The sequence below is a fragment of the Doryrhamphus excisus genome, chromosome 6 (assembly GCF_030265055.1).
Source record: "Doryrhamphus excisus isolate RoL2022-K1 chromosome 6, RoL_Dexc_1.0, whole genome shotgun sequence".
In the NCBI taxonomy this organism is placed as follows: Eukaryota; Metazoa; Chordata; class Actinopteri; order Syngnathiformes; family Syngnathidae; genus Doryrhamphus; species Doryrhamphus excisus.
In genome coordinates this window covers 5,594,502-5,621,021 of record NC_080471.1, presented here as the reverse complement: position 1 = coordinate 5,621,021, position 26,520 = coordinate 5,594,502, and the positions used below count along the sequence as shown (strand labels likewise).

General features: G+C 40.8%; 1 protein-coding gene across 6 annotated transcripts in view; it reads left to right on the top strand.

Annotated features, from left to right (window-relative positions):
- The window catches only part of atp8a1 (ATPase phospholipid transporting 8A1), a 142,035-nt gene that overhangs the window by 70,491 nt on the left and 45,024 nt on the right, over positions 1-26,520 (top strand). For all 6 annotated transcript variants that reach the window (XR_009130231.1, XR_009130230.1, XR_009130232.1 and 3 more), the window contains 8 exons: positions 704-773; positions 980-1,064; positions 2,242-2,381; positions 3,398-3,536; positions 8,894-8,958; positions 15,877-16,049; positions 20,155-20,338; positions 24,211-24,321. Coding sequence is in view for 3 of the 6 variants with exons in the window: in XM_058076633.1 (XP_057932616.1) it covers positions 704-773; positions 980-1,064; positions 2,242-2,381; positions 3,398-3,536; positions 8,894-8,958; positions 15,877-16,049; positions 20,155-20,338; positions 24,211-24,321 (967 nt within the window). In the remaining 3 variants the exon portion in view is untranslated. The remainder of the gene's footprint in view (positions 1-703; positions 774-979; positions 1,065-2,241; positions 2,382-3,397; positions 3,537-8,893; positions 8,959-15,876; positions 16,050-20,154; positions 20,339-24,210; positions 24,322-26,520) is intronic.

The window sequence follows — 26,520 nt, the reverse complement described above, 5'->3', positions numbered from 1 at the left end:
TAATTATAATTATTTTAAAATAAAATTTTCATTATTTCTAATAAAAATAATGTTCTATTATTTAATAATTATTATTATTTTAGAATTTTTTTCTATTATTATTTCTAATAGAAATAATTTTCCATTATTTAATAATTATAATTATTTTAAAATATTTTTTCTATTATTATTTATAATAAAAATAATGTTCTATTATTTAATAATTATTATTATTTTTAGAATAATTTTTCTAGTATTATTTCTAATAGAAATTATTTATCTACATTTTTGGTTTTGTGATGTTTTTTCTATATTTAAAGGCTAAGATGCTAAAAAAAATTATATTCAGTCCTAAATAGTTGTATTATCCAGAAATATTACTATTATTAAAACGTGGGGCAGGACATAAATGTTAGCAATACTAGCACAGCTACTTACGCTACAGTGCTAACATTGCACTTGCATTTTAACAGCAACATCATGCTAGGTTAGCTTGTTTGTTGTCTGTAGCTGACTAGTTGACAGCAAAGTTTGGCTTTTTTGATACTAAAGTATTTTTTTCAGCAGTCTGTGACGGTTTCCAGCAGTGAGGTGTTACCTTCCTCCATATCGTCCAATTTTAGCCGCCGCATGCTCAAGCTGTGCGTGATAATTTGTCAACTGTAACACCTCACCGTGCGACACCTTCTCTCTCTCCCTCTCTCTCCCCCTCTCTCCCCCACAGTGCCAGGAAGAGAATGTCAGTCATCATGCGGACACCATCCGGAAAGATCCGCCTCTACTGCAAAGGAGCCGTGAGTGTCTGTCACCATGGCAACACCCGCCCGCCCGAAAACTCATTTCCTTATTTGCTCTTGTCAGGGTGCCTTCTAGAAACACAAAAACAACAGAGATGCACGGCTGTTCAGTGTTATTAGACAGCATGTGGTTATCTGAGAATAAATGACTTATCTGGGTGTCACTCGTCAAAGCGTGTGTGTGCGTGTGTGTTTGTTCTCAGGACACAGTGATTTACGACAGACTGGCGGACAGTTCTCGGTACAAAGAGATCACGCTGAAGCATCTGGAGCAGTTTGCCACTGAGGGTGAGTGAATCAACGTTGCCCCCTGGTGGCGTACAGTAAAATACACTTTGTTTTATTTATCATCGTGGTCGGGATAGTCAAACTTAAAATCCTTAGAAAGTCTTCACCTAAATAGATAGAAATGCATTTTAAGGATTTTGTCTGCTCTGTGCCAATACTGCCCCCTAGTGACATTTACTGGTACAACGTCAGTAGGAGTGTAGACCGTGGGCTAAATATAACATCAAATATTATAAATACTGTACAGTATTGACAAAAATTCCAACCAGCTTATCAATAAATATACAAAATGCTAAACAAAATATTTTTTATCGGTTCAGATGTTTTCAACATTTTACTATTAAATTGTATTTATTATATATTAGTAATAATATATCATATAAATAATCCACATTAATATTAATAACAACAATAGAATTATTATAACATATTATTTGTTATATTTTTAATTGAACTTAAATGTTCAAGTTGTATTTATATATGTTATTTATTCTGATTTATTTAATTCTTAAATATTCCACTTTATTTAATTTTATAAAATGTTTGGGAACATGGTCATTATTATTATTACAGAAAATAATAATATAATATAATAATAATAATAATAATAGAGATATATATAAATGTTTCTTTTGGCTTTTTCCTGTAATAATAATAGAGACCATGTTCCCAAACATTTAATATATATATATATATATATTTTTTATTTTATTTTATTTTATTTATTTATTTTATTTTTATATTATATATATATATATATTTATTTTTTTTTCAAATTAAAGATCAAATTCAATAATTGTGTAAAACTGCATAACTGTATAATCTTGCTTTACAATATGATCATTTTGATAATAATAATAAATGTTATTAAATTAATAAAGACAATAGTGCTCAGTTTTAATTGATACTGTCCAAGTGGTATTACTTTGTTATTTCTGTAATATTATACAATATTCATATGATAAATAAAAACTCAGTACAGTAATATCATTACTATATATACCTATTATATACTAGTTTATAGTCCAGTACCAAATATGTGCTGAATTCTGAAATATGAATGTAATGACCCCACAAGCCAGTTATCTGTGAGTACAAGTCGCATGCTTAAAGCTATGATAGCAAATGATGATGGTTCATCGTTGATACTCAGCATGTTGTTATTATGGTCATCCAGGGCTACGCACACTTTGCTTTGCCGTGGCGGACATCAGCGAGTCGTCCTATCAGCAGTGGCAGGAGCTACACCACCGAGCTAGCACCTCCCTGCAGAACCGAGCCCTCAAGCTGGAGGAGAGCTACGAGCTAATCGAGAAGGTCTGACTTTTTGCTGCATCGAACACCTTCTTGTACAAACACACACAAAGCCCAATCCCCAATCCCCAGCTTGAACTCGATTCATTCCAAGCCATAACTGGAGCGTATGTTTGGAAGCTTTGTACGTCCACGCCAGATAAAAGCCACCTGACTCACCAGTGTGGCCAATGTAATCACACACAAATATCTGGAAAAAAAATGGTGAGATGAGAAGCTGTGGCCACAGGTAGTTTCTGTGTGTGGTGGGTCCAGTGGAAGCACTAGTCAAACACAGCAAGGCGCGCTCGTAAATCACCCACTTGGCACTTTTCTCCACAACCTCCCCCCACTCACACAAATGGGAGTCGTCTATCATAGAATAAACATGAAAGTTTTCCACGGGGGAAAATGTAACATGTACTGCTTAGTGGGCAAGAGCGTAGTATTGGGTTGCCAATGAGTATACATGCAACACAGTAGTCCATTAGTAGACCAGACAGTATACAGTACATAAAAAAACCACAAGGTGGCGCATTTGAGTTATTATTTAGCACCGTAGGCTCACATACTCAACTTCTTGTGGTGTGAAGTCATTTGATTCATTAATTTAGCCATGTTTATGTTTGGCGATGAATTAGGTCTACAATAAGTACAATTTACTTTAATGTGCATATTTGTTTTTACTATGAATAGGCCGTATTCAAGCACAAAGCAGCCATCAGTCTTCCTGGAGTTCCTGACTGCTGATACAGTCATTATATTAACAAATGACCATGTTAAAGACCGACCGTATGGACAGGCTAAGGTGATGCACCAATTCATCACTGACATGTTTTATGTTGTGGCCTGACTTGACCTGGTCCTCAGCATGGTCCCACCCTGACTGGGGGGCTGAAATCCTGATCCAAGTGATCTCCTTGTCCATTAATAACCTCTGAAAAGTAATTCTAACAAGATGCAACAAAAGAGCCTTAAGCTACTATGAGCACTGATCAGATCTCCATGACTTATTTCTTGAAACCCTTCTTTTGATGCAGAATCTGCAGTTGTTGGGGGCCACCGCCATCGAGGACAAGCTCCAAGATAAGGTGCCCGAAACCATAGAGACTCTGATGAAGGCTGACATCAAGATCTGGATCCTGACCGGGGACAAGCAGGAGACGGCCATCAACATCGGTAAAAATGCCTAAAAGTCCTTTTGGTTTGTTTGAAGGTGGTTTCTTCACTGTGATGACATTTTACTTTAGAAGCAACTGGCGGGCCGGATTCAAATGCTTGGTGGACCGTATGTGCGACCATACTTGGCCCACCTCTGTGTTAATACATAAAAAAATATATGTGAATGGTGATTAATCACGATTAATTAATCTGCCCGTTGTGATTAATCTGATTAATTTTTTTAGAATGCATTTTTAACAGCAAGATGTGTCCTTAGAGCAATAAACTGACTTAAATACTCACTTTTTGGGGGAATACCTCCTTCCTCATGGACATGATACCGCCTTTGACTAACATTCACTCCAAGAACACACTCGTACTTCAGTACGAGGTACATTATTTTAAAAAAAACAACAACAGCAACAACCTTAAACTGTATTATGGAAAGCAGGAAGTAAACAAATGTAACAGTTACTGATTGTAAAAGTACCAGATGGAGGGGTAGGACTGAAATGCTGAAATGCTATGGCTAGCATAACATAGTCCTAGCATAGAAGTGTTTCAAATGTACTTCTTCCCTGAGATCATATTTCTCCTCTCTTGTAGAGAAGTATTGGATGACATTTTTAGGTATTTATTGTATCTATAGGTGAAAAATCCCACAGAATGGAAGTTGGACTACCTCATGGTCTCAGGTTTTGCGTCTGTTTGATACGACAGGTGTGCACATCAGTGCACCCAGCAGGCTTTGCTACACATCTTAAAATAAATCCCGAAGCTATGCCAACTAGCCATGATTCAGCTACAGACATGGAAGCTGTAAGTTAGATTATTTTGTTTTCTAACTGGCTAACCTCGTATCACGCTGCTGATAAAATGTGAGTAGAATGTTAACCCCATGGGTCACATAGCTATGCTAGAGTTGGTCATGGTTTTATTTCATTTCAACATGCATCAGATTACAATTGAATGCATCACATAATCAGTTCACAGTTCCAAGAAGCAAAGCTTATTAAATCCTACCCCTCCATCTGGTACTTTTACAATCAGTAACTGTTGCATTTGTTCACTTCCTGCTTTCCAAATACAGTTAGTTTTTTTTGTTTTTTTAATAATGCACCTCGTACCGAAGTACTCAGTGATATGAGCATCCAATGCCATAATGGGTACCATAGTGCGTGTCAATATAGTGATATATATAGCACATCATGACTGGTTCAAGACTCTGCTATCATTGCTATGGTTTGTGTCCTCCACATCATTGTATTTGATATATAGCATCTTTTACCAGGACACTACATGGGACCTGTGAGGCTAAAATATGTTGAAAAATGGTACACTATGAGACCTTTTTAAGAATGTTTAATGCATTGAAGTCCTAATGTGAGGTGACTTGCCTCCCAAGCAGCACCACGCAAACCATACTGCATCATCAAGGTGGTTTGCATTCATTGTGGTTTTCACGTAAAGAATAAAAGCTGCTCAGTCTGCGGCTGCCTACGTTCGGGCACAGATGTTGAACCCGGTATTAAAACCTTTTAAAGGTTATCCAGCCACTAAGACTGACTAAAAAGACAAGCTGTATGTCCCACACGTTGATATATGATCCGCCCTTCCTGACATGAAGTAAATAACATGCACATGTACACAAGCAGTCGGGTCTGGTTCCCCTCGGGGCGTTTTGGCCTCACAGAAAGTGTTAGAAGTGCAAATGAGTGACTCTTGCAGAAAATTTTGTTCCACACTTCAGCTCACTGTGCAGCTCCGGTACTATAGCGGCCAACACATGAACAAAGATGGCAGGAAAAAGGATATCTAAGGTGTCTCGGTGTGAGCCCGTACCTACCACTGTGGGCACGCTCAATCGGCCCTTTGTGCCCACATGTTGCTGTAAAATGTCCTCTCAATATTGACTTTCATTTTTATATTTTTTCCAAACTGAAAGGTGATCTCTCCGGCTTGAGTTTGCCCACTTTCACAAGTCTAGAACCACCCAAACGCCACACTTGGCACAGCACGCCATAAATCATCCAGAAGCCAGCTGTGTTGACTCAACTCAACGCCGTTTAAACGGCTCGGTTTGATCCGACCTGTGCCGTAAATACCCGCCATTATTTGAGGGCGGCGCTCATCTGGCACTATCGCGCCGTCATGTACAATAGCGACTCTGACAGCATCGGAGTGGTTGGCTCGCTGCGCTGTTTGCGCTGGGACGCACTCCCAGCGCTGTTGGTCCAAAGTACGTAACGATCTGGACCGGTCAGAGCCAGAACTCCATGGAGGCAAAGTGCTTGCTGTTGGGAAGTCATTTGCAGAAATGTATACGAATGATTTGGAAAATCAGGAAAACAACATTTTTCTTTGCTTTTTTAAAAATGAACAGCATTCTTGAACTAGGGGCTGCACGGCGGTGGTGTGGGTAGAGCGCTAGGAGACGCGGGTTCAATTCCATTCTGGAGTTTGCATGTTCTCCCGGTGCATGCGTGGGTTTTCTCCGGGTACTCCGGTTTCCTCCCACATTCCAAAAACATGCTAGGTTAATTGGCCACTTCAAATTGTCCATAGGTATGAATGTGAGTGTGAATGGTTGTTTGTCTATATGTGCCCTGTGATTGGCTGGCCACCAGTCCAGGGTGTACCCCGCCTCTCGCCCCAATACAGCTGGGATAGGCTCCAGCACCCTCGTGAGGATAAGCGGTAGAAAATAAATCAATGAATGAATGAATGGTTGTTTCACACAGTGGAAAAGTGGTTAGCATGTAGGCCACACAGTCAGAAGATCGGGAAATTCTGAGTTCGATTCCTCCCTTGGAGGAGGAGTTTGCATGCTCTCCCCACCAGTCCAGGGTGTACCCCGCCTCTCGCTTAAAGACAGCTGGGATAGGCTCCAGCACCCCCACGACCCTCGTGAGGATAAGCGGTAGAAAATGAATGAATAATATATTATGGAGCTGCACGGCGGACGAGTGGTTAGCACACAGGCCTCTAGGAGACCCGAGTTCAATTCCACCCTCGGTCATCTCTGTGTGGCGTTTGCATGTTCTCCCCGTGCATGCGTGGGTTTTCTCCGGGTACTCCGATTTCCTCCCACATTCCAAAAACATGCTAGGTTAATTGGCCACTCCAAATTGTCCATAGGTATGAATGTGAGTGTGAATGGTTGTTTGTCTATATGTGCCCTGTGATTGGCTGGCAACCAGTTCAGTGTGCCTCTCGCCTGAACACAGCTGGGATAGGCTCCAGCACCCCCCCAGCGGTAGATGAATTGTTGAACTACAACAACAAGAAAAAAGCCACGGTGCGATGCTTGGTGGGATACATTGTGGTCATCGCACAGCAAAGAGATGATGATAGTCTTTGGCAGATTTGTCACCGCTTTGACTCCCTGGCGTTTGTAGTGTCTGCCTTGAGTACCCTCTGCGGGTCAAATGTCACGACGCCCTAATTGTTGTAACGCCAAGACGTCCTGGACGTGAATGTCGTTGTTGCACCCCCCCCCCCCCCCCCCCCCCCCCCCAACACCCCCAAGTCCTGCGGGAACGCAGTTTAGTTCCGCTTGAAAAGATGACAGGCCAGGAATGCAACATTCTCTGTCCGGGCGGCCGTCAAATGAGCTGAAGGTAAACACGGAAATGGGGCCGTGACAGCAGCGGATGGGGAGCAGAGACGGCGTTGGGATGGGGGGAGGGGGGGGGGGCGTTGCCACACATTTTCCAACATTTTGGACATTTGCACTTCTTCTACTTCTAAAAACAATCTCCCAGCACCAGACCTCAGTCGTGTTTGTTTTTCACTCTTGTTTCCAGTGTGTGTCTTATCTCGTTTTCACTGAGGGAAAATACCACCCACACACCCACACCCACCCAAAAAACACAAGCTTTGTGGTAACCCCCTTTAAGGACTGGCAATTTGTTTTCAGATAGGAACAAAGTGTCGAAGACCGCAAATATTCACGTTGTTAAGCTGTAAGATTGATGCTTTTTATCCCCCCCCCCAAATGGGACACTTATCCCTTCCATCATCATGCCAGTGACCCTGAGCATCTGTCCCAGCCGGGAGCTCGGGGGGCTCCCCAGAGAGTCATGTTAGGTAACTCAGAGTTGTGACTTCCCTGTTAAAACAGGAAGCTGACAAGCCCTTGTAAACCAAACTCATTAGTCATGTCCCGAGACTCGCGTTTCAACTGCCGTCCTTCAAAACAACGTGTTGGAGACACATTCCGCCAGTGATGTTCGCTCCTGTTTGCGTTGAAACTTTCCGTGAATTTTTGGACAAAGTGATACTAGATAATACGACCTAATGCATAGTCATGGATGGAGGTGTTTTGGAAATAACTAAGATATGAATCATTTGGTTCAAATAATATTCATTCATTAATTTTCTACTGCTTATCCTCACGAGGGTCGCGGGTCGTGCTGGTGCCTATCCCAGCTGTCTTGGGGCGAGAGGCGGGGTACACCCTGGACTGGTGGCCAGCCAATCACAGGGCACATATAGACAAACAACCATTCACACTCACATTCATACCTATGGACAATTTGGAGTGGCCAATTAACCTAGCATGTTTTTGGAATGTGGGAGGAAACCGGAGTACCCGGAGAAAACCCACGCATGCACGGGGAGAACATGCAAACTCCACACAGAGATGAAATTGGAACTCGGGTCTCCTAGCTGTGAGGCCTGCGCACTAACCACCAGTCCACCGTGTAGCCGCTAAAATAATATAATGTACTTAATTGTCCAGTTAAATTGGGAAATATATATTTTTGTAATGTTTTGTGTTAAAACCTTATGTGGCTTTTTGGAAACATCTATAAATGGGAACCAGTACATATATAGTACAATATATGGGAATGTCCAGTTTTAATATATATTTTTATGTTTTGATATAGCTGCACGGTGTTAGAGTGGATCACAATCAGGAGATCAGGAAGGCCCGTAACCCTAGTGAGGGTGAGCGGCATAGAAAATGGATGGATGTTTTAATATATTTTAATATTTATTTCAAAATAGGCCGCATGGTGGACGAGTGGTTAGCATGTTGGCTACACAGTCAGGAGATCGGGAAGACCTGGGTTCGAATCTCTGTGTGTTTTCTCTGGGTACTCCGGTTTCCTCCCACATTCCCAAAACATGTTTTTTTCTTGTCTTGCCCAAAGACAGCTGGGATACTCGCAACCGTAGTGAGGAAAAGCGGCATAGAAAATAGATGGATATATTTTAAAATATGAATGAATTGCTTACATTTTCTTTGAATAATGAGAATTGTATAGATATAAATGCTAAAATATGAATGAAAAGTGTACATGATGTACTATATTTGATTTGTGTTTGGAAATGTATTGTAATGCTTTGCTTTTCTTTTCCTGCCATAGGACATTCCTGCAAACTGCTGACCAAAAATATGGGCATGCTGGTGATAAACGAGGACACACTTGATGCAAGTATCCAACATTTCTCAACAATCTAACTTTCCCTTTGGGTTTGCGCAAACATTGACGCTTTATAGTCTAGAATCATGTCAGATTCCTCCGTGTCCATTAGCCATAGCAAGAATGTGCATGGGGCGGCACCGCTGGGTCGCAATTATTTTCTGTTATGCTTCCCTAAGGAAGAGGAAAACATTTGACATCCCTTCCACTCTCTGCCACGACTATAAATAGTATCATTTGTCTTTAAAATTGTAATGAGTAGAGATCGTCTGGTAGCTGGAAATAATGGGCACCCCTGCCCTACCCCATAGAGTAAGAATACTCCCTGGGCACACCCTGACAATGAGGGCATGACTGCCACCAACTGTAGTGGATGTGCAATTACACTTCTCTCGGTTCATCGTTTCCATAATTTCACTTTGCATATTGACATACCTGGGCTGCACGGTGGATACAGCGAGTAGACCCGGGTTCGATTCCCTGCTCGGCTATCTCTGTGTGGAGTTTGCATGTTCTCCCCGTGCATGCGTGGGTTTTCTCCGGGTACTCCGGTTTCCTCCCACATTCCAAAAACATGCTAGGTTAATTGGCCACTCCAAATTGTCCATAGGTATGAATGTGAGTGTGAATGGTTGTTTGTCTATATGTGCCCTGTGATTGGCTGGCCACCAGTCCAGGGTGTACCCCGCCTCTCGTCCGAAGACAGCTGGGATAGGCTCCAGCATACCCCCACGATCCTCGTGAGGATAAGTGGTAGAAAATGGATGGAGGGTTTATGTTATGTTATTATGTTCCGTTATGTTACTTCCTGTATTACTTAGTTTATAACACATGGTATGTTTGTTATTGGTCACGTTACATCATGCATTGTTGTTTATTATGTCGTGTTATATTTGATGTTGTGTTACATTTTATGTAACGTTATGCTACTACCTTTTTTTGTTATGTTATAACACAATATGTTAACGTATTATGTTAACGTCTATATGTGCCCTGTGATTGGCTGGCGACCAGTCCAGGGTGTACCCCGCCTCTGGTCCGAAGACTGCTGGGATAGGCTCCAGCATGCTCGCAACCTTAGTGAGGAAAGCGGTACAGAAAATGAATGGCTGGATATTGAAACAGTACCTCATTAGTATAATTAGAGTAATAACTCTAAGTAGCAATGCCGCCAACTACGGGCCTGGCATGCATACTACACTATTATTACTATACATACTATTACACCCCCATTGCTATGTAAATGTAGGCTAGGTTTTGTTACAATATATAATAAATACTGTATATCTAGCTCTTCTGTTTCCGCATAATAGGATGTATTTGCCAGAAAAACAAACAAAAGACACAAAAATGTGTCTCCAGGGGAGCAAACTAGCCCGCCCCCCCAACCCCACGACCACCAACACTCATTCTAAATCTCCATTAAATATCTGTAAGACACCCCGCTGAGAAGTCTGTTAACCCCCGGCAGGAGAGCCTTGTCTGTGGTTTGTGAGAAGGCAAAGTGCAAATCCCCGTACTGGAAAAAAGGCAAAGAAGAAGAACAAACTTTGGACTAAATAGTGAGAAGAGATGTTTGGAAACAGGCGAGCGTTCGGCGGCGATGACAGACGGCCTTCATCCTGTCAGCCGCTCGTTAAGCATGATGAATTGAGTTGAAGTCAAAAATTTGGGGTGGGTGTATTTGGAAAGCGCATGCAGCGGCGCTTTTGTAATGTCACCTCCTATTCTGTTGTGGTTGAACAGATGCTTACATAAGGCACCTTGGTGAAACAAAGACAGAAAGCCTCCGCACCGAGAGACCGACACAGGGCCAGGCGCTGCTAATTCACGGCCATGGCCATGTGCTACACAAGAGGCATTGGAGCATGGCTTCCCTCGCTCCATTGTACACAATTGGGTATATATTTGTATGTATTACCTGGGAATCTGTGATATTGGCCTTTTTGCTCTTAATTTATATGATATTGAACTTCTGATATCGATATCAACTCAAATGTGTTTTAACAGCATTTTTTTGGTATTGGTTTTCTATATATCACATTTTTATGCTCATATTGGGCCAATAATTATCAGTACCCATAATACATCCCTCGTATTAATAGAGCCAAATGAACTGAAAATTGAACCCACAGTGAAAGATACCACATCTGCCATAAAATACACGGTGGACGAGTGGATAGTGCGCATGTCTCACACCTAGGAACCCCGAGTTCGCTTCCACCCTCAGCCATCTCTGTGTGGAGTTTGCATGTTCTCCGTGTGCATGTGTGGGTTTTCTCCAAAAAACATGCTATGTTAATTGGCCACTCCAAATTGTCCATAGGTATGAATGTGAGTGTGAATGGTTGTTTGTCTATATGTGCCCTGTGATTGGCTGGCCACCAGTCCAGGGTGTACCCCGCCTCTCACCCCAAGACAGCTGGGATAGGCTCCAGCATGTCCGCGACTCTAGTGACGATAAGCGGTATAGAAAATGAATGGCTGGATATTGACATAGTACTAATAACTCTAAGTAGTAATGTCGCACGGTGGCCTCACAGCTAGGTAACCCGGGTTTGATTCCCTGCTCGGCATCTGTGTGTGGAGTTTGCATGTTCTCCCCGTGCATGCGTGTGTTTTCTCCGGGTACTCCGGTTTCCTCCCACATTCCAAAAACATGCTAGGTTAATTGGCCACTCCAAATTGTCCATAGGTATGAATGTGAGTGTGAATGGTTGTTTGTCTATATGTGCCCTGTGATTGGCTGGCCACCAGTCCAGGGTGTACCCCGCCTCTCACCCGATGACAGTCTCTTTAATAGTAGCACAACATTTGATACACATTCTAATCTTGTTATTACGAGCAATGAGTAGTTGTGTTGAAAGACACCAAATAAATAATTAAATCAATAAGTTGAATAATTCACATGTATTTTATGGATTTCTGAGCATACTTAAATGCATCAAATTGTATAAAAAAAATTGCATTAAAAAAACACAAAAAAGACATATTGAAGCATTTTCACACATTGGTATTATTGTTTTATGTATTTATTTTTTGTCTTTTTTATTTAAAAAAATATATATTTTCCATGTAACATGAAAAATATTCCAGTTTTTAACATGCAAAATCATGCAAATTTTTTTCATGAAAACAGACACATCTGAGAGATTCAAAAAAAATGTTGTCTCAAGAAAATGTAATTTCATTCCATTATGTTTTCATTTTGGCGGCACGGCGGTCTAGTGGTTAGCGCGCAGACCTCACAGCTAGGAGACCAGGGTTCAATTCCACGGGCATCTCTGTGTGGAGTTTGCATGTTCTCCCCGTGCATGCGTGGGTTTTCTCCGGGTACTCCGGTTTCCTCCCACATTCCAAAAACATGCTAGGTTAATTGGCCACTCCAAATTGTCCATAGGTATGAATGTGAGTGTGAATGGTTGTTTGTCTATATGTGCCCTGTGATTGGCTGGCGACCAGTCCAGGGTGTACCCCGCCTCTCGCCCGAAGACAGCTGGGATAGGCTCCAGCACCCCCCGCGACCCTCGTGAGGAAAAGCGGTAGAAAATGAATGAATGAATGTTTTCATTTTGAATAAGGGGGAAACAAGTCAGAAAATATGTAAAAAAAGTACCCGTTTTGGACTGTGCATTGATGCCGTGCTAAAAAAGCCAACATTGGCTGTCGTTCTCAGGCCGGTCTAGCGTCCATACATCTCTATCTGGACTGGATTAAGCATTCATTGTGGATCACGGTCTAGGACAGTTGATGACTTTACATCTGCGGTAAACACCCACATTCCAAATCACGAGTATCTTGTCTCCATCAACAATGGAGCTCAGTCTTTATGGGGAGCTCCTGTGGACCCCTGAATGGACGCTGCATAGCGTTCCCAAAACCAAACACTAGCGATTCACATAAGCTAAACGGCTCATTATAGCCATAACAAAAGGTCTTTAGAAGGAGACATGTAGAATTACCGCTGAAACTCCGTTGCGTAATTAGCGTTTGGGGTGGGGGGGGCATGAATTCCCTGAATGAGTGCCCATCGCAGTGTATGATGAATGGATTGTGTCCCAAGTTTGACTACCAGTGCAGCTGGAGCTATGTTCTACCCCATGTGGTGAAACGCATATCTGACACAAATGTATCAGTTTGCCACAGAAGGCTCACATCAGGCCAGCTGCTCTCTGTTTGTCTCCTCTCGCTCTGTCTCTCTTGTGTTCATCCGTCATCTCTCGCTCGCTTTCTTCTTACAAAGCCCCGTTGTCCAAATATTTCCTTTAGGATGAGGTTTCAAGAGTTTTTGTTTTGCCAAGCTGTTGCTGCCTGGTCCCACTGGTCCTACCTGACCGCTTTGACATATTGGACCTTGTCACGAGCCGGCAGTCAATTTGTTAGTCGTTGAATCGAAAACCTAATACTGTAACTGGTTGGGCTGCAACAACAGCAATCAAGCATTGGCAGCCATTCAGAGGTGGGCTTGGATCATTGTCTTGCTGCAGAACCAAAGGTCACCCCAGTCCATTACACTACCACCACCTTATTTTGGTAATGATAATGTTTTTATTTCATTTGAACATGCATCAGATTACAATTGAATGCATCCCATAATCAGTTCCCAGTTCCACATGTCCAAAAGGAGTAGGAAGAAGCAAAGCTTATTAAATCCTACCCCTCCATCTGGTACTTTTACAATCACTAACTGTTACATTTGTTCACTTCCTGCTTTCCTAATAAAGTTTTTTTTTGTTTGGTTGTTAATTTTTAATTTTTAATTTTTAATTTTTAATTTTTAATTTTTAATTTTTAATTTTTAATTTTTAATTTTTAATTTTTAATTTTTAATTTTTAATTTTTAATTTTTAATTTTTAATTTTTAATTTTTAATTTTTAATTTTTAATTTTTAATTTTTAATTTTTTGACACATATTTAGCAAACATCAACTGCTTGTATTGTTTCTTGAATTGGCTCATTGTGCATTTTATTGTTGGTCTGGTGTTCTTTTTCTCAAATGCAGCGTTACATTTACGCCTGGTGTACTGGGACACACAACTTCCAACAAAAGTTTGACTTTTGTCTCGTCAGACCACAGCTTTAAGATTTTTTTTGTTCAGAAGTGGATTTTGGTCGAGCAACTGCTCGATAGTCTAGGCTCATCATGTCAAATTCCTCCATGTCAGATTGCCTAGTGTCTTTCTTATGGTAGAGACACTGACTTTAACAGAGACAAGTTGGACCTGCAGTTCTTTGGATGCTGCTGTGGGGTCTTTTGTGACTTTTTGGATGAGTCGTCGTTGCACTCTTCAGGTCATTTTGGTTGGCCGGCCACTCCTAGGAAGGTTCACCACTGTTCTCATGTTCCATGTTTTTGACATTTGTGGATACTGGCTCTCACTGTGGTTTGCTGGAGTCCTAAAGCTTTAGAAATGGCTCAATTAATCTCATTTAAGTTTTAAGTTAGAATTTTTTTCCCCCTAATAATAGTTTCATTTAAGACCTCCATTTTGTGTTCAGTTGTATTGTCATTGACTTAAAATTTATTTGATGATCTGAAACATTTAAGTGTGACAAACATGCAATATATATATATATATATATATATATATATATATATACCAACAAAAAGGAATAGAAAAATCCCAAAATGCATTAAATAATAAAAAATAATTTATAAATAATAATTAATGAAATAATTAAATAATAATAAATTTTGCTTGTATAGCGCTTTTTAGAGTACTCAAAGATGCTTTACAGTAGAGAAAAATAATTAAAATAGAGTTGAGTAAAAGATGCATTAAAATACAATATCCATACATTCATTCAGAGCTAAAACAAGGCTAAAAGTGGGGCGGGGAACAGTAGTCAGGTATAAAAAGTTAGACATTAAAAATTTGATATCTTATTTCTACATTTGTAGTGTAGTTTCATGGTAGCATTTTGACCCTGGAACCTATTATGAATATTCTTTGATTTATTTTTTTGAAAAAATAGTGTAACTAACCTACCATACCTTGAACGCGCAACATAATCTCAGAAAGTATATTTTCTTGTTGTTGTCATATTCTGATATCCTAAGTACTTCACCATCTGGGAGGAAGATGGTGGAAGACAGCGATGACCTCATGAGTCCTGCTATCCAGTCCATGTGCTTCCAGTCGGGACAATAAATCCTTTAGTTAGTCCCACGTTGATGGTTTTCCACCATCGCTCGTCATCATCAGTCCCCCATGGATGCCTCGTCAGCGTGACAAAATATGACTTAAGTCTTCAAACATCTCCTAGTGGACGTTGATGACCTTTTAAAGCCGAGGGAAACAGTCGTTCTTTGGTACAAATACTACAGTGGAGGTCTTTTGTGTTGTTCTACAAAATATTTGCGGCGTCGTAAATTAAGTCCAAGGTTCTCGTTGCGGTTGCCTACTGTGCTGGCTCATCCATCATCTCATTTTGTCTCTGGGTCGACACGTTCTCATTGTTGAAGAAAACATAAGGCCAAAAAATGAGTCTTTGGCTCAGTTGTAATCATTCTAATTCCATTTTAGCATTTTATAAATGAGCTATATTATAGGTTGTATACACTCATGTTTCTTTCTCTCCATCAACATACGGTCATTTGCTAAAACAACATGAAAATCCTTTTATCAGTAGAAGTTATATGTCGTTTATGAACATGAATGACAGTCTTATAATAATATAACAATGTTTTGGCATCTGTTAACAATTGAGCAAACGCCGCCAATGGCAATTATTAACATCCATCTCCAAATTAGACTGACGTGTTCCAAAACAACAGGAAAGTGATTTACTGTGTGAAAGCGATTAAATCAACAATTCAATTTAAAAAAAAATAAAGATGGAAAATCCACCAGGCTGGAAGTAATAGCAGGAATTTATCAAGTGTTCTAATCATGAAATATATTCAATGTTTTCCCACCGGCAGAGAACAAGGGAGACCCTCAGCCACCACTGCGGATTGCTGGGAGACGCTCTCCACAAGGAGAATGACTTTGCGCTCATCATCGACGGCAAGACGCTCAAATACGCCCTCACCTTTGGAGTGCGACAGTACTTCCTGGACCTCGCCCTCTCCTGCAAGGCTGTCATATGTTGCAGGTAGGGATTGAAAACAAAGCAAAGTCTAGATCAGGGGTCTCAAACTCAATTTACTTGGGGGGCACACTGGAGCTCGGGTCTGGGTGAGACTGGGCCGCATCAGGTTTTCCAAGAAAAAAAACAAAAAACGCATTTATTAAAAACAAAAAAATTAAGAAAACTTCGCTTTGGTTCCAATTTTCTACGAGAAAAGCTCTGATAAAACATTCCACTGTTCTCAAATATCTTAATTTTCATTTTTCTACACAAAATAAGATGAAAAATAAATAAACAAATCAGGAATAAAGAAAATCAATCAATCAGTAATAAATAAATAAATAAATATAATAATAATAATAATAAAACAGCAAATAATAAAAACTTAAGAAACCACATATAGTTGGTGGGTAGACAAATGATTGTTTTCAGATTAAAACGAACATAGCATTATTAGAGCCCTGTAGACATGACAAAACACGACTATAGTCACATTTATACTCTTTTTATTTACAACATATTGCGCAACTGCAGGGTCTTGAGACACATGCTAACTCGCAAACTAGAGAGCTAGCAACCTAAACGGTAGCCTCCAAGTTATTTCCTTTAAACTTAAAAGGCCAAAAACTTACCACTTCCACACGGATAGGGAGGATAACTATTAACAGTTATTTAAACTTTAACATGAACATGAATCAAACGTAATAATTTTTTCTGGGTACATGATACCATACAGCATCCATATCAAACTTGCGCGGGCCGCACTAACATTAAACTTTCATATCAAGGCGGGGGCCTCAAACTAGTGTCCTGCGGGCCACATTTGGCCCGCGGGCCGCGTGTTTGAGACCCCTGGTCTAGATAAATATTAAAATGACACATACTATTAAAAAAATGTGTGTTTCAATAAAAATATGCAAAAATAATTCATTCAATACAGCCACAAAATGTCCCCCAGTTCTGTTTTGGATCATTTTTTTGCATTATTGCACAAGTTTCCTTTGCTCAAGCTACTTTTACAGTTCATCATAAAGATGGTCGCCTGGCTTTACAGCTGAAGCTTTAAAGGTTTTTTTTCCTTTACAGTCAGAGGTAAATTTCAAATGTCAACTTGCAACATTATAGACGTGCACTGTTGACCCGCACAGGCCGCATAAATAACAGGAAGTACTTGAGCTGTCCAGCACTGTGGTCACGCTGTATGAGTGCAAGTCAACACTGTGTTTTTCTTTCCAGCATTTTTAAACCTTTACATTTCATTTGTAGGCATTGTTTATGGCAAGTACAGTGCTTCAGTACAGTTCTGTTCAGATAGGTTTTGTCCCACGAGAAAATGATGTTTCAGGGTCAAACTGTGGCCAAGTAAAACGTTTTCTGCTTCTTACTTAGGTCAGCATTCACACGAATGAGAAAATAAGTTCATTCATTCATTCATTTTCTGCCGCTTTCCCCCACGAGGATCGCAGGGGGTGCTGGAGCCTATCCCAGCTGTCTTGGGGCGAGAGGCGGGGTACACCCTGGACTGGTGGCCAGCCAATCACAGGGCACATATAGACAAACAACCATTCACACTCACATTCATACCTATGGACAATTTGGAGTCGCCAATTAACCTAGCATGTTTTTGGAATGTGGGAGGAAACCGGAGTACCCGGAGAAAACCCACGCATGCACGGGGAGAACATGCAAACTCCACACAGAGATGGCCAAGGGTGGAATTGAACCCTCGTCTCCTAGTTGTGAGGTCTGCGCGCTAACCACTCGACCACCGTGCAGCCCTAGAAGTTAAACACTGTAATTGTTAATTCCCAAGAATAAAGCAGTAACGTAGTATAGGGCCATAAAAAATCCATTTTATTTTTTCCTAAGCTTTTTGAGCTTCTTTCAGTGCTCACTTCCAAATGCACCTCATTACCTGAATCTTAGGCATGGTCTAACAGGAGAATACAACATACAATATGACCGCAGCATGAACTTCAAAGTTTTACATCACTTTGGAGGCGTATTTGTCCCCCAAAAATGACAATATCAGGGGAATTTGTCATTTGAAGTTCTGCTGTATTGTACTCCTTGCTTGACTGGTGATGCAATCTTTTAGCAGTAGTCACTCAATGTGCTTAATTGTGACACAACACTGAAGTATCTTTTCAAATGGAACGTGTCTTACCGATGTCTTGCCAGAAGAGCCCTTGGAAAGACATGAGTACATTAAAATACACAGCTGCATCTCAAAGGTCCAAAAGGCCAAACGAGCACTGAAAGCAACGTCACCAAAAAACCTTGGAGAGGACATGAATGTATTTTAAAAAAAATGTCTGCCGAGTTAAACGCTCCTCAGAGCGCAGTAAAGAACAACCATGCGGACACGGAGGAGGGCGTACAGCTGTAAGTTTAACAGCAGCGAGTGACGGAGGTCACCAAGGCCTCGTTACAAGCCCACCACGCTTTGAGAGAGCATGCTGGTTCATGAAACATGGAAAACTTCTAAAGGGACAAATAGTATTTACAAGCTGTTGGAGAGTCCCAGAGACTTTTTGGTGTTCCAAAACCACATTGACCCCACTCAGCCTTGGTTTTTACCTGCAATTGTACAACAGTATAACATACTTGGTACAATAAGTCAATAGAAAAGCCCACATCACTGCTTCTGTTTAACACCAAGTACAGAAAGAACAAGATCAAATGATTCGCCACGTCTGAGAAAGTCAACAGAGGACAAGCAGACCATTTCTTCAACATCACATTAGAGCGGGGAAAAATCTGATGGTTACGTTAGATAACATGGTTGAAACGGTTCATGTTATAATAAGCACAAGGCCCAACGTCTGGACCGTCTTATGCTCCCCACGGTCTTGGAACTTGAAGTGATCCATCCAAAATCAACTTGTAAGGATGTGGGGAATCAAAATTGAGAACAGTAATGAGGAACATGATATTTGACCTCAGACTCTTCCGCCAGATTGTGTCCCCTATTCAGCAGAGATCTTGGTTTTTACATGTTGCATACATGGATGGGTATGGTTTTATTTCAGCTATATTATGATACATTCATTCATTCATTCATTCACTGGAGCCTATCCCAGCTGTCTTCAGGCCGGGGTACACCCTGGACTGGTGGCCAGCCAATCACAGGGCACATATAGACAAACAACCATTCACACTCACATTCATACCTATGGACAATTTGGAGTGGCCAATTAACCTAGCATGTTTTTGGAATGTGGGAGGAAACCGGAGTATCCGGAGAAAACCCACGCCTGCACGGGGAGAACATGCAAACTCCACACAGAGATTGGTCGAGGGTGGAAACCGGAGTACTCGGAGAAAACGTCATGCAGCCCTATTATGATACAATGCATTCAAAATCCATAGAGTTCTTGGATTGGCATATGACACGTGATCAACCGACAGATACTGATGTGGCTTTTAACCTGGATCATTCAAAATCAATAGAATTTATTTTATTTAATTTGTTTACATTTTATATACACTATTGGTTTGGTCTTGTGGCACGGCGGTTGAGTGGTTAGTGCACAGACCTCACAGCTCGGAGACCAGGGTTCAATTCCACCCTCGACCAATATCTGTGTGGAGTTTGCATGTTCTCCCCGTGCATGCGTGGGTTTTCTCCGGGTACTCCGGTTTCCTCCCACATTCCAAAAACATGCTAGGTTAATTGGCCACTCCAAATTGTCCATAGGTATGAATGTGAGTGTGAATGGTTGTTTGTCTATATGTGCCCTGTGATTGGCTGGCCACCAGTCCAGGCTGTACCACACCTCTGGCCCGAAGACAGCTGGGATAGGCTCCAGCACCTCCACGACCCTCGTGAGGAAAAGCGGTATAAAATGAATGAATGGTTTGGTGTCAATGGGTGATGACAATGGAAAAACAAATTCAGGTGACTACCTCATGAAGGTCACAACAAGATTTTGCAGCGCATCAAATAAAAAAAATCATAAGACATAAGGTATGATACTGATATACAACATTTTTTAGTTGAAAAACAAAACAGGACTTAGTCTTACCTGTCTGTACTTCAATCATATCATGTGGAGTATGACCAAACATTGGTGAATATATTATACCGTATAGATCACCCGTTTTTCTTTTTGTCTTCCTGCTTCAGAGTGTCTCCTCTCCAGAAGTCAGAGGTGGTGGAGATGGTGAAGAAGCAAGTGAAGGTGATCACGTTGGCCATCGGCGACGGCGCCAACGACGTGGGGATGATTCAAACGGCTCACGTGGGCGTCGGCATATCTGGCAACGAGGGCCTGCAGGCCGCCAACTCCTCCGACTACTCCATTGCTCAGGTGAGATGCAGCGTATTTGGACAGGAACCCGTTGTGGGATCCTGTGGGATGCATTGTAATCATAGTCTGTTGTTGGGCTTGTTTCTTTCATAAAACCTGGCAACACTGACACACATTTTCATTGATACACTTACTACACATATGTAGTAATAATATTTAAGTAGTACATTACATTTTTACTCTATAATTCAACATGCGGCATTCACATTCATACCTATGGACACTTTGGAGTCGCCAATTAACCTAGCATGTTTTACAGATAATTTTTTTTTTTTTACTAAATAAGACATCCAACTAGGGCTGCATGGCGGTTGAGTGGTTAGCGCGCAGACCTCACAGCTAGGAGAACAGGGCTCAATTCCACCCTCTATGTGGAGTTTGCGTGTTCTCCCCGTGCATGCGTGGGTTTTCTCCGGGTACTCCGGTTTCCTCCCACATTCCAAAAACATGCTAGGTTAATTGGCCACTCCAAATTGTCCATAGGTATGAATGTGAGTGTGAATGGTTGTTTGTCTATATGTGCCCTGTGATTGGCTGGCCACCAGTCCAGGGTGTACGTTGGTGGAGTCAGCTGGGGTAGGCTCCAGCAGAAGATGAATGGATGTATGCTGGCATGTCTTCCAAAGCTTTGTATCCACAACCAACAGAGTGCCCCACAATGTAACATTTTCCTTTCTACTTTCTCATGCACTCCACATCATTATTAACATTAAAGTTACAGTAAGTTGAAGTTTCAGAAATCTCTCCTGCTTTCAATTAAGACCCCAACTATAATTTATGTTAAATAAATGGATTCCCTGCTAGAAAATGAAGGAATGAATGAATTCAACATGCTTTAAGTCTACCATGTTGTTGGCAACATTGTCTTCTTGACTTTTCCAATAAGTCCAACATAATAGCTTTCAAGCATGTTGTTAGCGTTAGCGTCAGCGATACCTCGGCACATTTGTTGTGAGCAACAAAGCCTCTCATGCCTGCCAGGCCGTCAGCTTTTAGAGTCAAGTGGTAACACCTGTAAGACGAGCATCACCCAACTCTCCACGCTACCAGATCAGGAACAGACTGCGGCAAAGTGTAAACAAGTACTGTACTTCCAAGCAAGAATGTCCGCAACTCAGCGTCGATATACGATACCTTAGCGCAACAAAACCACTCCTGTGTTTATACACAGAACACCATTCAATGCGACATTTTTCTATTGCCGCCACAGGGCTCCAGAGCATGGGAAAAAGCGATGGTTGCGTCCAACACAGTGCGTTGTCTGTCCTTGAGTATGCAATTACTATTCAAGAGAGCCGGGCTTGTTCCCGCTTCAGTCCGCATTACGTGTCCAAGGTTTATGTCTGTCAAAGACAGGTGGCCTCTTATAATCCACTTGGCAAAATGAAATTACACTTCCAGAGTTTGGTCCATGTGTTTTCTCAGGGTTGGCATACTGTAGCTCTACATTCGCTCCAATTTGCTGACTGGGAACGTGAAATCCAATCTGGGAAGCTGGCTAACTTCTACTTGCTCCGCTCATTTAGTCATTATGACAAGCTCCAATGTGTGCCTTTTGGATTTATTTTTGAATTTATAGATTTAGAAAAATATGAAATATTGTGCGGCGGCACAGCGGACGAGTGGTTAGCGTGCAGACCTCACAGCTAGGAGACCAGGGTTCAATTCCACCCTCGACCAATCTCTGTGTGGAGTTTGCATGTTCTCAAACATTCTCTATGAATGTGAGTGTGAATGGTTGTTTGTCTATATGTGCCCTGTGATTGGCTGGCCACCAGTCCAGTGTGTACACTGCTTCGCACCCGAAGACTGCTGGGATAGGCTCCAGCACCCCTTGCGATCCTCGTGAGGATAAGCGGTAGAAAATGAATGAATGAATGTTTGAATGTGGGCTGCACGGCGGACACAGCTTGGAGACCCGAGTTCAATTCCACCCTGGGCCTGGGCCAGAACTAGTTCTTTTTTGTGAACAGAATGAACGAGTTCACCGACAGTAGTGGTGTGTTGGCCATGAATGAACGGGTCAAAAGAACTATTTCTTTTTTGTGAACGGAATGAACAAGGTCACTGACAGTGTCGGTCAATCTCTCGGTCTCGGTCTTTCAGTCAGCTAACCCCACCCACCCACAGAGCCAGGCGTGACGATAGGATAAGACAGGCAAGCACGTACATAGTCCCGCCCTGCAAAAGGAACGGTTAACGGACTCTCTAGCCCAGGGGTGCTCACACTTTTTCAGCATGCGAGCTACTTTTAAAATGACCGAGTCAAAATGATCTACCCACTACAAAAATGCAAAACATCTATTTATTTTCAAATGTATTGAGGATTATTTGTACGTACAATGTATGTTGATGTACCTTACATAACCAAATGAGACAATATTGCAAAACACACATAATTAACTATTAACATTTTTTGTAATTACCTGAGTTTACTTTGATGACTTGCACTGAATTGAACCAGCCAGGGATGCATAGTCCGGACAGTAGCTGCTGATAGCCAGGTTAGCCAGGCAAACGCACTTCGAAAAAGACATTGTGAAAAAAAAAGTCCACCTCCCATTCCGTATGGAAGTGATATGTTTTTGCCTTTTTACTTGGTCCAGCTCCTTCACTCATTTTAGTGACCATAAACTTTAGCGAGGGCTTAAAATCTGACGCAATTTGCCGACTAGCTTAGCACTTTGCATCGTTGTTTACGCATGAGCGGTGACCTAAAGGTCAAAATTCAGTTGTCATCTGATTGGTTGTCCTGTATGTCAATCAAGTAACGGGGATGGATGATAGGCTGACATCGTAAGTTCTGCTGCACTTAGAGACGTTGTTTGATTTGATTGGTCGCCCGAAGGGCAACATTCAGTTGTCATCTGAATGGCTGCCCTGTATATCAATCAAGTGACGGCATTGATGCGAGGATGATATTTTTTTAATGTCACGCCGCAATCGACCAGCGATCGACCAGCGATCGACCAGTACCACCTCCGCGATCAACCGGTAGATCGCGATCGACTTAATGAGCACCCCTGCTCTAGCCAATCCAAAAAAAATAGCATTTGCAACTGAACGGACTGAACGGGTATTTCAGGGGCAGTGACCCATTCGTTCATGACCGACACACCACCACTTGGTGTTGCTGTTTGACGACAAATGAACACAATATCTGCATATTCTGACGTATATGACTCACTTCAGTTCTCCTCATATATTGTTGTCCTATACTCCGAAATGTTAGCAGAAGCATCCGGTACAGTGTGGACATGACATATAAAAATAATCAGACTGTATGTTGCTTAAAAACATTTGAGTTGTGCCACATTATATGTCACAAAATCAACACAGCCTTTGGTCACATGACTAAAATACCAGCATGAACCGCTATCTATACAACCCAGCCTTGGCAATCACTGCGCCACTTCCCCCTTTCTAAGATGCCAGTATAGACGTTTCAGGCTTAAACTGTCCTTTCTCACACTCTCACTTTGTCAGACAGCTAAAGGATGAAATGTAAACTTTGTTTAAAAAAAAAAAAGTGCTTCTTCAGTCACTTGGAGAGTAAAGTAAAGAGCGTTCCAGTATAATCACACTTATCAGCCAGAAATTACACTGCAATTTCAGACTCACCACAGGCGTGCTTATAGAAGGATCCCTCTAAAGTCCTGTAACGACTATGCTGAACTTTTGGAGACCACATAATGTCGTTCTTATTTTTTGGTGGGGGTCACTATTATTCTGCCATCTCCATGCTAGGAGACAAGTTCCTGCTGTTTCTTCCTATAATCCAGACGTTTCTATTGTGGCTTTAGTGGTGTCTTGTTTGTAAAGTGCCATTTCATTTACTGTGGCCTGTTTTTTTGTTTTTTCCTCCCGCACAGTTCAAATACTTGAAGAATCTGCTGCTCGTCCACGGAGCTTGGAATTACAACCGTGTAGCTAAATGTATCCTGTACTGCTTCTACAAAAACATCGTCCTTTACATCATTGAGGTAAGTATTGCATACTAGCTGATGACATACAATTAATGCAATTCATATTTTTGCCATATTTTTAAATTGGATGCCAACGACAATTGGTGAGGGACTGTTGATTTGGAGTGCATGGAAACGGTGGAAAGGAAATCATGCTCTCTTTGATCACATGGTCCTTTATTAACAATATTGCACAAAACAGCAGCAACAGAACCGATTTTGTAATATTAGTAAGGCGAAAACTGCTGAGCCAGCATGAATACCGCTGGTGATTCATTGTAAACGACACTAAAAATACATTGAGTTTGCCCTGTTGCCATGTTGCCCTGTGTTTTAGGTATTTTCATCTATACATTTCATGAAGGCAAATGCTTAATAATAATCTTTTCTGAATGTTTCTAAATAGGCTTTTATTTACTCGCAAACATTTAGAATTTAAAACCACTATTTAAAAGTATCATAAATAAACAAATACTTACTTTGAGCTGCCACAAATAAACGAAAACATGTTTGTGTCGGTGTGAGAGGTCTCACTCGCTCACATTTTGTATTTGCTGAAAGTTTGTGGGCGAGTTTAAGACCCAATATGATAATAATACAGAAAAATAGTAATACAAAAATATACTTGCTGTCTGTACTGTTTTAAATACATTTTAAATACATTGTTATATATATTGTTTAAAACTTTCTGTTTTAGATATAGAAGTTATAGAATACTTGGGGTCCACAGAACATTGGCGATTGTGAAAATGAGGTGAAGAAGTGTCAGACGTGATGTGTGATAGAAGAGTTTCAGCTAAAATGAAAGGGAAGGTATACAAAACTGTTGTGAGACCAGCCATGTTGTTTGGTCTAGAGACAGTACCACTGAGGAAAAGACAGGACGCAGAACTGGAGATAGCAGAGATTATAATACTGAGGTTCTCATTGGGAGTGACTAGGATGGATAGGATCAGGAACGAGTACATCAGAGGGACATTACATGTTAGAGGCCTTGGAGATAAAGTCCTTTAGGCCAGACTGAGATGGTTGGGACATGTCCAGAGGAGAGATAGTGAATATATTGGTAGAAGGATGCTGTCAGGTAGGAGGCGTAGAGGAAGACCAAAGAGGAGGTTTATGGATGTAGTGAAGGAGGACATGAGGGTAGTTGGTGTGAGAGAGACAGATGTAGAAGACAGGGTTGGATGGAGGAGATTGATTTGCTGTGGCGACCCCTGAAGGGAAAAGCCCAAAGAGAAAGAAGTCTAAAATTGATACGAAATTGATATCCTTTTCATAAAATTACATAAAATTTGATGTAATTATTGTTGAAGTTGCACATTGAATCGTTTACCACAAAGAGATTTCCCCTACTTATTATAGATTAAAAAATAGCAATTGATTGATTAATTTAATTAATTTAATTAAACTATGGATTTTTTAAAATGTGATTAATCACAGTCAAATATATTAATAGTTAAATTAATACTTAAATATTGCTATTCAATTAATTATAATATGTACGTATGGTGAAACCTTGGTTAGCATAATCAAAAACGCTAAATTTATTAATTTAATTAATTTAATTAAACTATGGATTTTAAAAATGTGATTAATCACAGTCAAATATCTTGATACTTAAATTAATAATTAAATATTGCTATTTAATTAATTAGAATATGTATGTATGGTGAAACCTTGGTTAGCATAATCAAAAATGCTAAATTGATTAATTTAATTAATTTAATGAATTTATGGATTTTATAAATGTGATTAATCACAGTCAAATATCTTAATACTTAAATAATAATTAAATATTGCTATTTAAGTAAGTATAATATGTATGTACGTATGGTGAAACCTTGGTTAGCATAATCAAAAATGCACGCAAACTGAGCCAAATTTGTGCCGTAAAATGTCAATATTAACCAAAAAAGACACGACAGCCTCCACTATATATATGTGTGAAAATCAAATAAATGTCCCCCCCCCAAAAAAAACAACAACATGCAACAATGTTGCATATTTATCCAGATTGCACACCAAAAGAAAATGGTGAATTAGTAGTAGAATCTTTACATCCAAAGTCACCATTAAAACATACGGTGGTAAACGTTATATTCTAATTCAAGCCAAAACAAGCATGCAGATGTTTCCACACTGCCTGATGACATACGTAGAAGTTTTTTGTGTTTGTGTTGCTGCTGAAGCACATCACACATGTCCAAAATCAAC